The following is a 14,098-nucleotide window of genomic DNA, read 5'->3' as shown; positions in this document are numbered from 1 at the left end:
AATAGACAATTAACAAGGACCTACTGTATCACACAGCAAAATCTACTCAATAGCATGTAATAACCTATATGGGAAAGAATGGATTTATGTATGTATAACTGATTCATTTTACTGTACACCTGAAACATTATAAATCAAACTATACTCCAATAATTTTTTAAAAGCAGATAAATAAAAGCCTAAATTGAAACCTAAAAAAAGAACTTACATATTATTCCCAAATAAATATGAACGACTTCTCTTTTAAAAAAGTTTTCTCTATGGAGTAAATATCAGACACTGAAACACACCAAGAAAAGATTCTGAGGATAACTATGACTACAAGTAGATGTCAGTGCTGGAAGTTAATTCCACGACTGGATTACCCACTAAAATAGCAATACTCAGCTCTGGGTCAAAGAGAACCCAATTCAAAAGGAATTCATTTATCAATTCTTCCACTACTTTGTTTTAATTCAAACATTCATACACAAATAAAGGTTTCCATATTTTAATTTTTTAACATAATATACAGAACCACAATACTATTTCAATTTCAAATAATGGGCAATCATATTCAAATAGTCTTTGATTTGACAAGCTGCTGTTACAATACTGAGAAATTTCATGAAAAGGGTATTTAACAATTTCTGAGATAATCAAGTATCTTTCTGCTATATGGGCCAATGCATTAATAGTAACCCGTTTAAAAATGCAGCCTTTTGGACTATAAATTATTATAAAAGAACATCAAGATTATATAGATATACTTCCTGAATTTCTCAAATTCATTCCATTTTGAAGGCTAAAGGCAAATGTTACACATTACAACATCCATGAGGCCTTTTCTCCTTTGCACTTACCTGTAAAAATCAGCAACTAAACCACACTTTCCTGTAGACATAGCTATTTCTAGAATACATGAATATAACCAGAAGGACTACTAGAACTAAATCATCACTTTTACATTAACACTTTTCACCACAATGACATCTCTCCTAAAGAGACCAAAAAAAAAAAAAAAAATTGGGGGGAATTGAGGTTTCCCTTACTGAACTTAATATAATAGAATCATACTTTCCAGCTTTAATACACTTCAGCTCTTTTTTCCAGTAGGAACTATCGACACAGCACAATGCCACATACAATTAATCATTCCAGTGAGATGCACATTTAGATTCACAATATAATCAACACAATACTGCCATACAAAGTTTCTCTGCAGGTAAAAACGCTAAGAAAGGCAACAGTGGACAGTGCCAGACACTGTTAATATAGGAGATTACAGGTACCACTGAGGTACAGAGGAGACCACAAGTTTCAGATTTTTCTCAGCAATGGACAAATGATAAACATTTAGAGAAACATAAAGTAAAAATATATAATTCCACTGTCAATAACGTAGTTTTTCAGATACTGTTTCCTTTAACAGGCAAATTAGCTTAAACGTAAAGTTAGAGGAAGTGTACAAGATGAGAATATGAAACATTGTTCTTGTTTTCTCATCAAAGGAATGCGCTAGGATTAGCACGAGGATCTTTCTGGTTCCTGTATCTGTAGGTCAGCCAAACACCCAGGATCTGGAATGGAGGAAAGAAAAGAAGAAAGAGAAAGTAACTGTTGTGTATTTATTCTATTTATCAGTAAAATCATCTGGACCCTCTGAAGAACTTTGTATGATGGGTTCAGAGAGGAAGAGGTTTCTTTTCCTTTTTAAAATGCAGCAAGTAAGCCAAATTAGAGGCTCTAAGAAAAATGCCTATGAACATGGTGGTAGGCTGAGGAATGGCCCTCCGAGTTTGTCTACATCATCATCCCCAGGACCTACAATGATGTCACCTTACATGGTAAAAGGGACTTGGCAGACACCACTGAGTTAAAGATTATCTGGGTGGGCCCTCTGATGTAACCACAAGGCCCTTAGAAGAGGGAAGCAGGAAGGACAAAAATAAGATACAGACAATGGGCAATGTGATGGTGGAAGCAATGGGAAGCAGAATCAGGAAAGATGCTATGCTGGTGGCTTTAAAGACAGAGAAAGTCAAGTCAAGGTCGAACCAAGGAGCACAGGCAGCCTCAAGAAGGTAAAATAGGTAGGAAAACAGGTTTCCCCTAGAGCCCCAGAAGGAGTCTCCATTTTGAGCTTCTGACCTCCAGGAGTAAGATGATAAATTTGTGTTGCTTTAACCTACTACATCTGTGATTATTTTTTAGAGCGGCAATAGGAAACCAATAAACACTGAATCGTCTTAATAGCTAAAATATCACACATTTTGATAATCTAGAAGCAAACTTGTGTTCACCAAAAATTAAGAAATAACAAAAATCTTGTAATAAATACATTTTCCAAAACAGATCATAAAAAAAGTTATCATTCCCACCTTTCAAAGGGTGGGGGGGGACATATACTTTTAGAAAAGTAACAAGTTGTGGAGCTCCTGCTGTGGCACAGCAGAAATGAACCCAACTAGTATCCATGAGAATGCAAGTTCGATCCCTGGCTTCGCTCGGTGGGTTAAGGATCCTGCATTGCTGTGAGCTGTCGTGTAGGTTGCAGATCCCCTGTTGCTGTGGCTGCTGTATAGGCCCACAGCTGTATTGACCCCTATCCTGGGAACTTCCATATGCTACACGTATAGCATCAATAAAGAAAAAAAAAGTTGTCATTGTGCCACTTTCCATACCATATTCACTGAAGAGTTAACCAACATAACTTACTATTTTTTAATTAAGAAATGTGTATAGCACAGGGAACTTTACTCAGTATTCTGTGATAACCTATATGGGAAAAGAATCTGAAAAAGAATGGCTATGTGTATATGTGTAAGTGAATCACTTTATGGTACAGCAGAAATTATCACAACACTGTAAATCAACTATACTTCAATTAAACTTTTAAAAATGAGGGAAAAAAGAAATGAATTCATTCTGGTTCTGCTACCTCAAAGTTGATTTATTTTTAAAAAATTCTTAGACTTAAAAAGATATAAAATTCTAGTAGAACAAAATGAACTTCAAATTATATTTTCCATTTCAGATCTCTGCCAACTTTTACTCTAAATTATGTCCATTTGACTTCATAACTACTCATTAGCCCTGTAAACTACTTCTAGAAAATTATGGTCAATCCAAAATTTCCTACACTGACCACAGTAATAATTTCTGAGTTACCATAAAATTCATGACTGGCAACGTTTATAGTTACAACATGTAAGGGTTGATGCAACTATGGTTTGGTTTGTGAGTAGAAGCAAGAAAAGATAAGTATAATTTAAGGAGATGGAAAGTCTGGTTTGGAGGCTGTAGGACAGGGAGGAAAGAAGGAATTTACTTAAATATACAAAGAAAACTTTGTGTCTGGCTCTCATCTTCCCAAATTCATACAATCCAACCAAAAGACCTATATGATAAGATCTGTCATTTTCCTCATTTTACCAGTGAGGGAACAGAGGCATTGAGAGGTTAAATAACTGGGTAATGGTCACACAGTCATGAGTGCTACAACCGGGGTTCAAACCTGAGCTCCATGCTCTTAAGCACATTTGTTGTTTCATGCATGACAATCTGATGCATTATAGAACATTCTCAGGCTAACAACATCCCACCTACCATTTCAGCCATGCTAGTTGTCACAATACTGACGTACTTACAAAGGTCATCAAGCAGCTACTTCTCTGACACCCCTCAACCTGCCCGAGCATCATTTCCCTGACCCTATCTTAGACACACTGGCACACAGGGAGCTTCCAGATAGAATTGCTGAGCTCCTTAAATATCTTTATTATCACCCCCCAGGATACGTACAGCTAGCATAGGATACAATCCTTAGGGCAAATAAAGCAAGCACGTAAATTAAATAATCCTAATCTGGAGCCACATTTTGCCAGAATGTAGTTCCTCTAATTCACCTATGACAAAATGAGACCTCTTCCTGTGCCCCATGGGTGAACCACTATCTCCTCAAACCCAAAGAGAGCATGGAAAGGAGATGACATGCAAAATGCAAAAACAAACAAACAAAAAAGATCAAAGTTAGATGATTATTGCATTTTAAGCTAAAGATGTTTATGATGTTAATTTTTTCAAAGATAACACTGACTAGACCTGATCATGAACTTGGCTGATCTAGAACCTACAACCAGTATGCCTTGTCACCAAAGCACAGTTCTATGAAATGTCTATGTAGAGTGTGCAATAAGCCTGCCCTTTGTTTTTTGGGGTTTTTTTGCTTTTTAGGGATGCACCCGAGACATATGGAAGTTCCCAGGCTAGGGGTCTAATTGGAGCCATAGCTGCCAGCCTACACCAGAGCCACAGCAACACCAGATCGAAGCTGTGTCTGAAACCTACACCACTGCTCACGGCAATACTGGATCCTTAACCCACTGATCAATGCCAGGGATTGAACCCGCAACATCATGGTTCCTAGTTGGATTCGTTTCCACTCTGCCACCACGGAAACTCCTAAGTCTGCTCTTCGTTATTGTTATATTTACTAAATATAGAAAAGCAGAAAGGAATATGCCAAAATACTAATGCTGGTTTATTTCTGAGTAGGTAATTTTAGATATATTTAATCTTTCAGCTTCATAACTTTCTGTATTTTTTAAAATTTTTACAAAACATGTACTAACTTGTAACTTTTAAATTTTAAATCAATGTTTCATTGATGGTTTAAATCTATTTTCATCAATTATAAATAGTTTAAAGGAAATCTTTCTATTTCACCTGTGACAGGAAACCATCAGCTAGTCAGCCTCGTTTCTTCTAACTTTGAGAATTCTATGAAATACTGAATAAAATAAAAACTTAAAGTGATAGTGCCTATAAAAAATAGTCACTATCCAAAAAAATCAAGTTGGATAAATTATTATTATTAAAATCTCTAGCCAGGAGTTCCTGCTGTGGTGCAATGGGATTGGTAGCATTTCTGTAGTGCTGGGATGCAGGTTCAATCCCTGGCCCAGTACTGCGGGTTAAGGATCCGTCACTGCTGCAGTTGCAGCAAGTGTAGGTTGCAACTGTGGCTCAGATCTGATCCCTGGCCTGGGAACTCCATATGCTACAGGGTGGCCAAAAAAGAAAAAAATAATAATCTCTAGCTAGGGTTCAAAAGTATGTAAAACACAGCAGGATTCCATGGAAGAACACCTCAAAAATCTAAGACACATGAGTTTATATTATTAAATAATTGATATTTTTAAAACTAATGGGGGCTGGAAGCGATGAATAGGCAGAGCACAGAGGATTTTTAGGACAGTGAACATACTCTGTATGATTCCATTATTATTGATACATTTGTCTGAGCCGACAAATTGTACAACAGCAAAAATGAACCCCAATGTAGGTTATGGACTTTGGGTGCTTATGATTTGTCAATGGAGGTTCATTTGTTGTGACAAATGTACCACTATGGTGAGTAATGGTGATGACGGCAGAAGCTATGCATGTGTGGGGTAAGAGGGAGACGTGGGAAATCTCTCTACCTTCCTCTCAATTTTGCTGTGAATTTAAAACTGCTCTCAAAAGAAAGAAAAGTTCCTCAAAAAATATTCATAGCTGAAGATGGTGTGATCTGATGAGAATAAAGAGGAGCTGCTCAAAAGAACTAAATTCTCAAAATATATCCCAGATATAAAAAAGAAACCATGTGGCAAAATTCTGATAACTGTTGACTCAGGCCACTGGAGGTTATGGAGATTGCTCATTCTGGTTTTTCCCCAGCTATATATTTAAGTTCTCATGACAAAAACCTATGTTTTCTTTCAATGGAAAGAAAGGAAAAAAAATCAACAGAAGTGCTTTCAAGCTGTACATAAATTTTCTTGAATCAGTGACAGCTCTTTCCTAAGAAAAAGGGAAATGAAAAAATGCTCAGGGTAGAAGATATGTCAGGGAAACCTTCTTTTAAAAAGTGAATACTGTGCTTGGTCTTTATCTCCACTTGGATAATACAACCAAGTGTGGATTTTTCATTCTTGAAAAAAAGAAACTAAATTAGAACAAAATATATACTACATACTCACATGTATATATAATGCACTATCTATACCTATTTTTTTTTTTTTTTTTTGGTGTTTTTGCTATTTCTTGGGCTGCTCCTGCGGCATATGGAGGTTCCCGGGCTAGGGGTCGAATCGGAGCTGTAGCTGTAGCTGTCAGCCTACGCCAGAGCCACAGCAACGCAGGATCCGAGCCGTGTCTACGACCTACACCACAGCTCACGGCAACGCTGGAACCTTGACCCACTGAGCAAGGGCAGGGACCGAACCCGCAACCTCATGGTTCCTAGTCGGATTTGTTAACCACTGCGCCACAACGGGAACTCCTAATGCACTATCTATAATACGTTTTATACATATATAAATATATACATATAAACAAATTCAACACATGTACTATATACACATATGTATATATTATGTACACAAATGCAATACGTCACACGATCTAAATAAGATCTAACGTGTTAACATGGTGACTATAGTTGATAATACTGCATTGTTCAAATTGAAATTTGCTAAGAGAGAACTTAAATGTTCTCACACACACACAGAAAATATATATATGTGTGTGTGTATGAAATGGTGGATGTGTTATTTACCTTGATAGGAGGAATTCTTTCACAATGTAAACCTACACCAAATCAACATGATTTACACTTTAAATTTCTTACAATTTTATTTGTGAATTATACCTCAATAAAACTGAAAAATGTGTATTTACTCTACTTTATTTTTAATCATACAGAGAGAAATATATTTCTAGGCCCAAGATGACTCTGCTCTTATCCAGATGCCACATCAACAGACACACACTTGGTAACTTGTGTGTCCCTATAGAAGCTCCACTTGACCAGAAGTGCAGTATATTCAGTCAGCCAATCCCCAAAGACCAAGTCGCGTCTGGACCTCCTCACCCCAAACAAGACTATGTGGCCCCAGCCAATCAGACTTTTTCTTTTTCCCTTCCTTACTCTTTGTCCTATAAAGGCTTCTTGCCTTAGGCTTTATTTTGCAGTTCCCCAGAAGGGGGCTGCCCACTTCAAGAAGTGTTAGTTTGTATATATCACCTCAATTGTCTTCTTTAACATAATAATCAAAATGAGAAAGGCCCTTCTAACCATAAAAATTAACTGGATAAACCACAGAAGAAAAAAGCAATAAACTATATGAAAAAAGTAAAATCTTCTATAAATGTTATTTAAAACTTATACAGAAGTTCAGTAAGGGAATTCCCTTCGTGGCTCAGCAGTCAACAAGCCCAACTAGAATCCATGAGGATGTAGGTTCGATGCCTGGCCTCACTCAGTGGGTTAAGGATCCAGTGTTGCAGTGAGCAGTGGTGTAGGTCGCAGACACGACTTGGATCCCACGTTGCTGTGGCTGTGGCGTAGGCTGGCACCTACAGCTCCAATTCAACCCCTAGCCTGGGAACTTCCGTATGCCGAGGGTATGGCCCTAAAAAGCAAAAAAATAAAAAATAAAAAAAGAAGTTCAGTAAATGTCAAAGAAATTGAAAGCAGAACCAAGAAGCCAAGTAGAGGGAGGGATGAAAGGAAGACAGAGACAAGCAGGGAGAGGAGGAACTAAAAGGGGTGTGGTAACATTCTTGTGCCCCGGGGTTTCCAAGACTTTCTTACAATAACATACCATATATTTCTATAGTTCATGCACAGTTTTACTTAAAAGCATTATTCTATACATGCTATTTCTGTTATCTGTTTTAAAGAGGAGTACGACATGGGTAACTAACATGACAATAATAGGGGGGCATCATCTCTTTTTAAAGGGGCACAATATGGTGACTTGCACATGAATAATTTACTGATGTCTACAAAATGACAGCTAACACTTATATTCAGCACGTGTCTTATGTCAGGTATTATTCTAAATATTAGAACTTTTACATGTAATAACTCCTTTAAGCATCAAAACAACTCTGTGAAATAGATTTCCTAGGAGCCTGTTTTTAAAGGATGAGGAAATAGAAGCACAGAGAGATTAAGCAACTTGACCAAGATCTCACAATTAATAAGCAGTTTCCAACTCAGACAGTGCAGTTTTTAACTATTTGCTCTTATCTAATAGACCATCATTTAACAAGCTCATTATTGAAGAACTCATGCTGACCCCAAAGTTTGCTGTTATAAACCACAAACATTCTTGTGTATTCATTTTTCATAGTTATATAATTATCTCCCTGAAACAAATCACTATAAGAATTTATGAGTTAAAAAATTTTCATTTTGATACACATTTCCAGTTTAGATACATCAAAAATATCCAGAGCTATTAATAAAGCCAATGAGGGAGGAATTAGCATTCCTCAAAAATTATCAAAATAACGTGTGTGGGAGTTCCCGTCGTGGCGCAGTGGTTAACGAATCCAACTAGGAACCATGAGGTTGCGGGTTTGGTCCCTGCCCTTGCTCAGTGGGTTAACGATCCGGCGTTGCCGTGAGTTGTGGTGTAGGTTGCAGACGCGGCTCGGATCCCGTGTTGTTGTGGCTCTGGCATAGGCTGGCGGCTACAGCTCCGATTCGACCCCTAGCCTGGGAACCTCCATATGCCGCGGGAGCGGCCCAAGAAATGGCAAAAAGACAAAAAAAAAAAAAAAAAAAAAAAAAATGCTAACCTCTCATGCCCAAAACAGGAATCCCTAGGCAAAGGAGGGAAGCTTTTGAGTTATTTGCACATACCTCTGTAAAACTGAAGAAGAGGCCAATGCCACCAACAAATTGCAAAACCTCTCCAGCATATTTTCCTATTATCGGAGCACATGGTGAGCACGAGTGTCTGCTTTTCATACAGCTCTGTAGCAATATTTGAAAAAAAGAACTTTTATTTCAAAGTACACATATAATGAACAGATTTTTTCTTTAAAGCATCCACCTAAAAATTAGTGTCTGAAATATCAAATCCTATCTGGGGCCTTGGTTCTATAGTAGTGTCCAGAATTCTAAGGTGGCTCCCAAGATGCCCACTTCCCCATGTCCACGCCCTGAATAATTACCCCTTGAGTGTGGGTGGGATTTGTGAATGTGATGGATCATCGCCTCCATGTTTATGCTGCCTTAGGTAAGACACTGTCTGAATAGAATGGAGATAGATTCTCACGCTGGCTTTGATGCTGCCATGCTTGGGATGGCTGTGTAGTTAAGACATTAGGGAAGACTTTAGGAGCTGAGAGACAACCAGCAAGAAAATGGGACATCAGTCCTACAACCACTAGAAGCTGAATTCTTCCAACAATAGCTTGGAAGACCCCAAAGCTCAGAGGAGACTGCAGCCCTAGCCCACATTTTGACTTCTTTCTGGTGAGATTTGGAGCAGAGGACCCTGCTAAACCATACACAGACTCCTGACTTGAGAAAACTGAGATAAGAACTGGGTGTTGTTTTACCCACTAATATTGTGATAACATATTACATAACAATAGAAAACTAATAATTCCACAAAAGAGGCCTCATTGAGGGGCTATCTAATTCACGGCTCAGAGACCAGATAATTATGAGTTTCCCCCAAATAAAAACACATGTAACTTTCCCAGGAGCCAAGCTCTAAGTCTACTCTCACACAAGATTGGGTTGGAATTGGGAGGCCAGGGGTCTGGCCTGGGACAACCAGATGGCTCTAGTCAGTCCATCACTAGCTCAGCCCCCAGATAGAAAGGGCATGAAGTTGTGAAGGGGAAGAAGGAGGAGAGGAAAGACGGTGGTTCCATGTGTCCTCCACCCTGGGGATGTTTAGCTGGTTGAGAGTTATTTACATGCCTCCTCTGCATCTCTAGGGCTGTTCTACAGGTATTTTCTCTTTCACAACTTGTTCTAGGAGGAGCTGAATGAGAAGGAATTAGAAGTGAAGAGCCAAAAGCATCTGTGTCTGGAAGGGCCCTGGAATATTCACTACTCTCAGGAGTGAATATTTGAGAATCAACAAATTATAGTGTATATGGAACACAATGCTAGCACATGTAAGACATTTTAAAGTACAATTCAGTATCAGAAAGTCCATCTCTTCTATATTAAACACTATTTATCAGTATGCAATAATCTCCAAAAACAATATTTTATACTTTGTACTTACAGCCAGACAGGTGTCATTTGGGTTTAACCTTCGGAACCCACAGCAGTTTAAATTTCTCTGGATGTCATTTCGAGCACTTGCTGTGTTGTTCCAACCAACTTCCAGAAGCTGACTCTAAAAAATGCATTTAGTACATATGTTAATATGTGTCATACCTGCACAGACTGTATGAAACTAGAGCCTACAACTTTTTTTGTTTGGTTGATTTTGGTCATGGCGTGCAGCAGCCTTATGTGGGATCTCAGTTTGCAGATCAGAGACTAAACCCACGCCACAGTGGTGAAAGCACCAATTCCTAGCCACTAGACCACCAGGGAATTCCCAGAGACTACAACTTTTAATACTGAGTGTACCTAAAATAAATACTCTTTATAAAACCATCAAAATTTTCAAAGGGTTATGCCTCAATCTGCAACAAAAAGAAAGCACTATTTCTATCCCAAGGAAAAAAGGCCTTAATACTTACATATGATTTAAAGGAAGCACTTAGTTCAAGAGCCTAATTCTCAGTGTAACAAGGCAAATTTTCCATTGCCTCAAAACAGAGACCCATATTCTTCTATGAATTAGAGTCTGAAAAGAGTAATTGCTAGAATGAAATCGCAAACCTTCTGAAGCAAAAGTTTCATTGCATAATGGTAGGAAAAGACTAGATGAACATCTTTTCAATAAATGAATAGCACTTTTTACCCAGTGTGTGCAAAATCCTATTTAAAGGATGCAAAAAATAGCATCACTTGGTGTTTCAGGACTGTAGTCAGCTCCACAGAAGCAATCAGGAACTAAAGACTTTAGCAATGTGGAGTGAAAAGGCACTTTGAGCAGGAAGAAATTACTTTATATTGCAATCATTCCTCCCCTTTTTTCCAACACATACTGTGTGGCATAATAAAATAAAAAGAAAGAATCTTTGCTTACCTGTTGCCCCTGATTCAGGGCTAAACAAGCACATGATACAGAAAACTGAAAAATAAATACAAGTAAGAGAATAATCATGTACTGGGAATCAAAGTTAAGGGTATTTCTGGAAACACTTAAAATAACATAAAAAAGAGCTACTGACAATTTCATAATGCACTAGAAGGAATTCACCCAGAAAATAGGACAAATGGCACTTAGAGAAAGTTCAAAAGAAAATACATACTTTTATTTTGATAATACACTGTAGATATAAATTTATATAGAAAAATACTAACTAATAATAACAACTATTTAAAAGCTGATCTATGATCTACTAGAATTTCATTTAAAGTAAAAATTCTTACACAGATAAACGGGAAGTAAGTATAGATAAATGTATGCAAGCTTTCTTAATATTAAGCCTTAAAAAAAAATCATTGTGAAATTCTCAACCAAATATCAATGACTTGGAACTGGCCTAGAGGTCACTGAATCAGTTCAAGGTAACTCTGAATCTGCAGCACAGCAAGAGGATTATACTGCTTGCAGAACACATTCTTCACAAATGTGAAAAGGAGAGAGACTATGTAAATAGACAGTAACTTTACCATAAGAGATGTTCCTAATATTGGTTGAACAAATACACATACTGCTTGCCAAGAGTTGCTATCTGGAAATTAATTGCCTAATAATAATTTAAAATTTCTTGTAGTTATCAAGAGTACTCAGTAAGCTAAGAACAAACACGACTAGACTTAAAAAAAAAAAAAATCCCACTTTTTAAAAAGGATACAAAGAAAAGCAACACTTGATGGTGTTTTACGGCTCCGATCAGCCCCACTAATGCGATCAGGAACAAGAAGATTCCCACTGCGATGACCACGCCGACCACGCGGAGACTGGAAATCAGCCCGAAGCCAATGCCCCAGGCAGCAATTCCAATTAGCAACAAACTAACCAACTGCAAAACAACCACAAAGGGCAGTGAAGGGGGTGGGGAGGGGCAGGGAGAAGAGGGGAAAAACATTAATTTACCTATTAATATCAAAAACATTTTTTAGGCACCTGCTTTATAGAATCTTACAAATGATCGGTAATACTAAACACTGGAACACATAACACGATTTCATTAGAGAGACCTGGTTGAACAAGTTATATTAATCCTTGGCCATGCTTTTTAAAAAACTAACAATAGTCTATAAAATTACATGGAGCTTACAGGTCATGTGGTTTACCAAGCCCGAATAATTACTACTTAAACCTTTGAAATAATAGTATATGTGAGACTCTGTCCAACATATCGGTTTCTTCGCGTAGAATCACTTCTTTCCTTCAAAGCCCATGACTGTCACCTTCTCTGTGGTGCCTACCTAGTCTCCAGCAAACTAACTCACCTCTCCATTTTCTGGGCAATCTCTGTTCTTTGAATATGTTTCTATTGTTCTTTTCATCACGTTAACACTGTTTTGAAGCCTGTCTCTCCTAGGATTCTGTGAGCAACTTAAGAGTAAAGACCCCTTCTTTTCACCCTTCTGTACCCCCAGAATCTATCACAGAACCTGGCCCTTGGGAACCATCAAAAATTTCCCACAGCAGTGCTGCTGAAATGATCACTCTAGGTATCATTACCTACCTACTAGAATGCAAATAGAGAGATTATTAAAGCTTTTAGGATGAAAAGAGTGTAAGAGATTTTAACTATGTAGATGAAAAATGGCATTTTCAGCAAAAAGAAATTATTTTACATTCCAATCATTTAATTTATACTCTCATAAAACAAAACTGGAGTTTCTGTCGTGATGCAGTGGTTAACGAATCCAACTAAGAACCATGAGGTTGCGGGTTTGATCCCTGGCCTTGCTCAGTGGGTTAAGGATCCAGCGTTGTTGCCATGAGCTGTGGTGTAGGTCGCAGACGTGGCTCGGATCCCGCGTTGCTGTGACTCTGGCGTAGGCTGGTGGCTACAGCTCCGTTTAGACCCCTAGCCTAGGAACCTCCATATGCCACAGGAGCGGCCCTAGAAAAGGCAAAAAGACAAAAAAAAATTAAAAATTTTAAAAATAAATAAATAAATAAAACAAAACTAAGTGAAGAAGTCAAATACATGCTTCAATTGGTCGTTACCTGTAAAACTCCAGGTTACAACTACTTCTTTAAAATAGCACTTAAATTGCAGGCCACATAAAGATTATAATTAACTGATAGAAGATAGAATTTAAACAGGTATGTGGCAGGGGTTGGGGTGAAGGATGTGAAACAGAAAAGAGAGTGTATCTTCAAGTCACTTGAGAGCCAACCATTTCCTGGAGCAAGTTGAATATCTTGTAGGGAAGAATCGTAGTATATAAAGTGTACTTCCTAGTACCACTTCAAAGCCTAATAAATTCTGAAGTATGAAATTAATCTTCACTCATTCAAATGGACCTGTACTTAAATGTGTAATTTTTATACATGTAGTCACAGTTGATCAGACACAAATTTAAAATGAATTGGTATTCTGAAATTTCTTACACATGTAGATATATAAGTAAAATGGCTAAACACTAACAGATACAGCAGCTGTGTGTGTTTTTCTATCCTTTTACTACAAAGCAGCAAAACTTGAGAATGAAAGAAATGATCCATAGCATGACAGTACCAAGCTATGCAATTATTCAGACTCAGTGTTCTCCACCTCGTTGGTACACACTTTTGTTTTCAGAGGGAGAAGAAGAGGAAAAACTTCTCACAAATATTGCCACCCAGACATGAGTTCTTCTCATTTCCTCAACTGTCTCTTTTCAGCAGGTCTTTTTCTATCTTTCTCATTATCATCTCACAGTCTTCTCACAACTTCAAACTATCTTGGATTAAGAAAAAGTCCTCTGTCCTTCACAAGGGAGCTTTATTTCTGGCTTCGCTGTATCCAAATATAACACAATTCCTCTCATGAGGTGTAAAAGGTGGGAGCTCAAAGGAGGTGTGAAGGAGAGGGAGAAGGTGCATGGAGAAGGTGATGCTGAGCATCCTTAACCGCACTGTGGGGCCAAACACCAAAGATGGTTCACATTTTAAACACAGCAGAGTAACCTGCTCCATCAGTCAGGGTTCTCCAGAGAAAGAGAACCAATAGGATATACAGTAAAAGAGAA

The 14,098-nt window shown here is 37.9% G+C and overlaps 1 protein-coding gene across 1 annotated transcript in view; it reads right to left on the bottom strand.

Moving 5' to 3' along the window:
- Positions 1-474: 474 nt before the first annotated feature.
- Positions 475-14,098, bottom strand: part of TSPAN13 (tetraspanin 13) — a 36,757-nt gene continuing 23,133 nt past the window's right edge. The window contains exons 2-6 of the mRNA XM_021063408.2: positions 11,761-11,928; positions 10,986-11,066; positions 10,068-10,181; positions 8,681-8,794; positions 475-1,559 (exon numbers count right to left, since the gene is read on the bottom strand). Of these exons, the coding sequence (XP_020919067.1) occupies positions 1,485-1,559; positions 8,681-8,794; positions 10,068-10,181; positions 10,986-11,066; positions 11,761-11,928 (552 nt within the window). The 3' untranslated portion in view covers positions 475-1,484. The remainder of the gene's footprint in view (positions 1,560-8,680; positions 8,795-10,067; positions 10,182-10,985; positions 11,067-11,760; positions 11,929-14,098) is intronic.

Source organism: Sus scrofa, chromosome 9, assembly GCF_054392235.1.
Source record: "Sus scrofa isolate SSC_HxYL_T2T_F1_AM1 chromosome 9, Sscrofa_HxYL_maternal_Yorkshire_Landrace_v2.0, whole genome shotgun sequence".
In the NCBI taxonomy this organism is placed as follows: domain Eukaryota; kingdom Metazoa; phylum Chordata; class Mammalia; order Artiodactyla; family Suidae; genus Sus; species Sus scrofa.
Note: the sequence above shows the minus strand (reverse complement) of the source record. Positions and strands in the feature narration are given on the sequence as shown.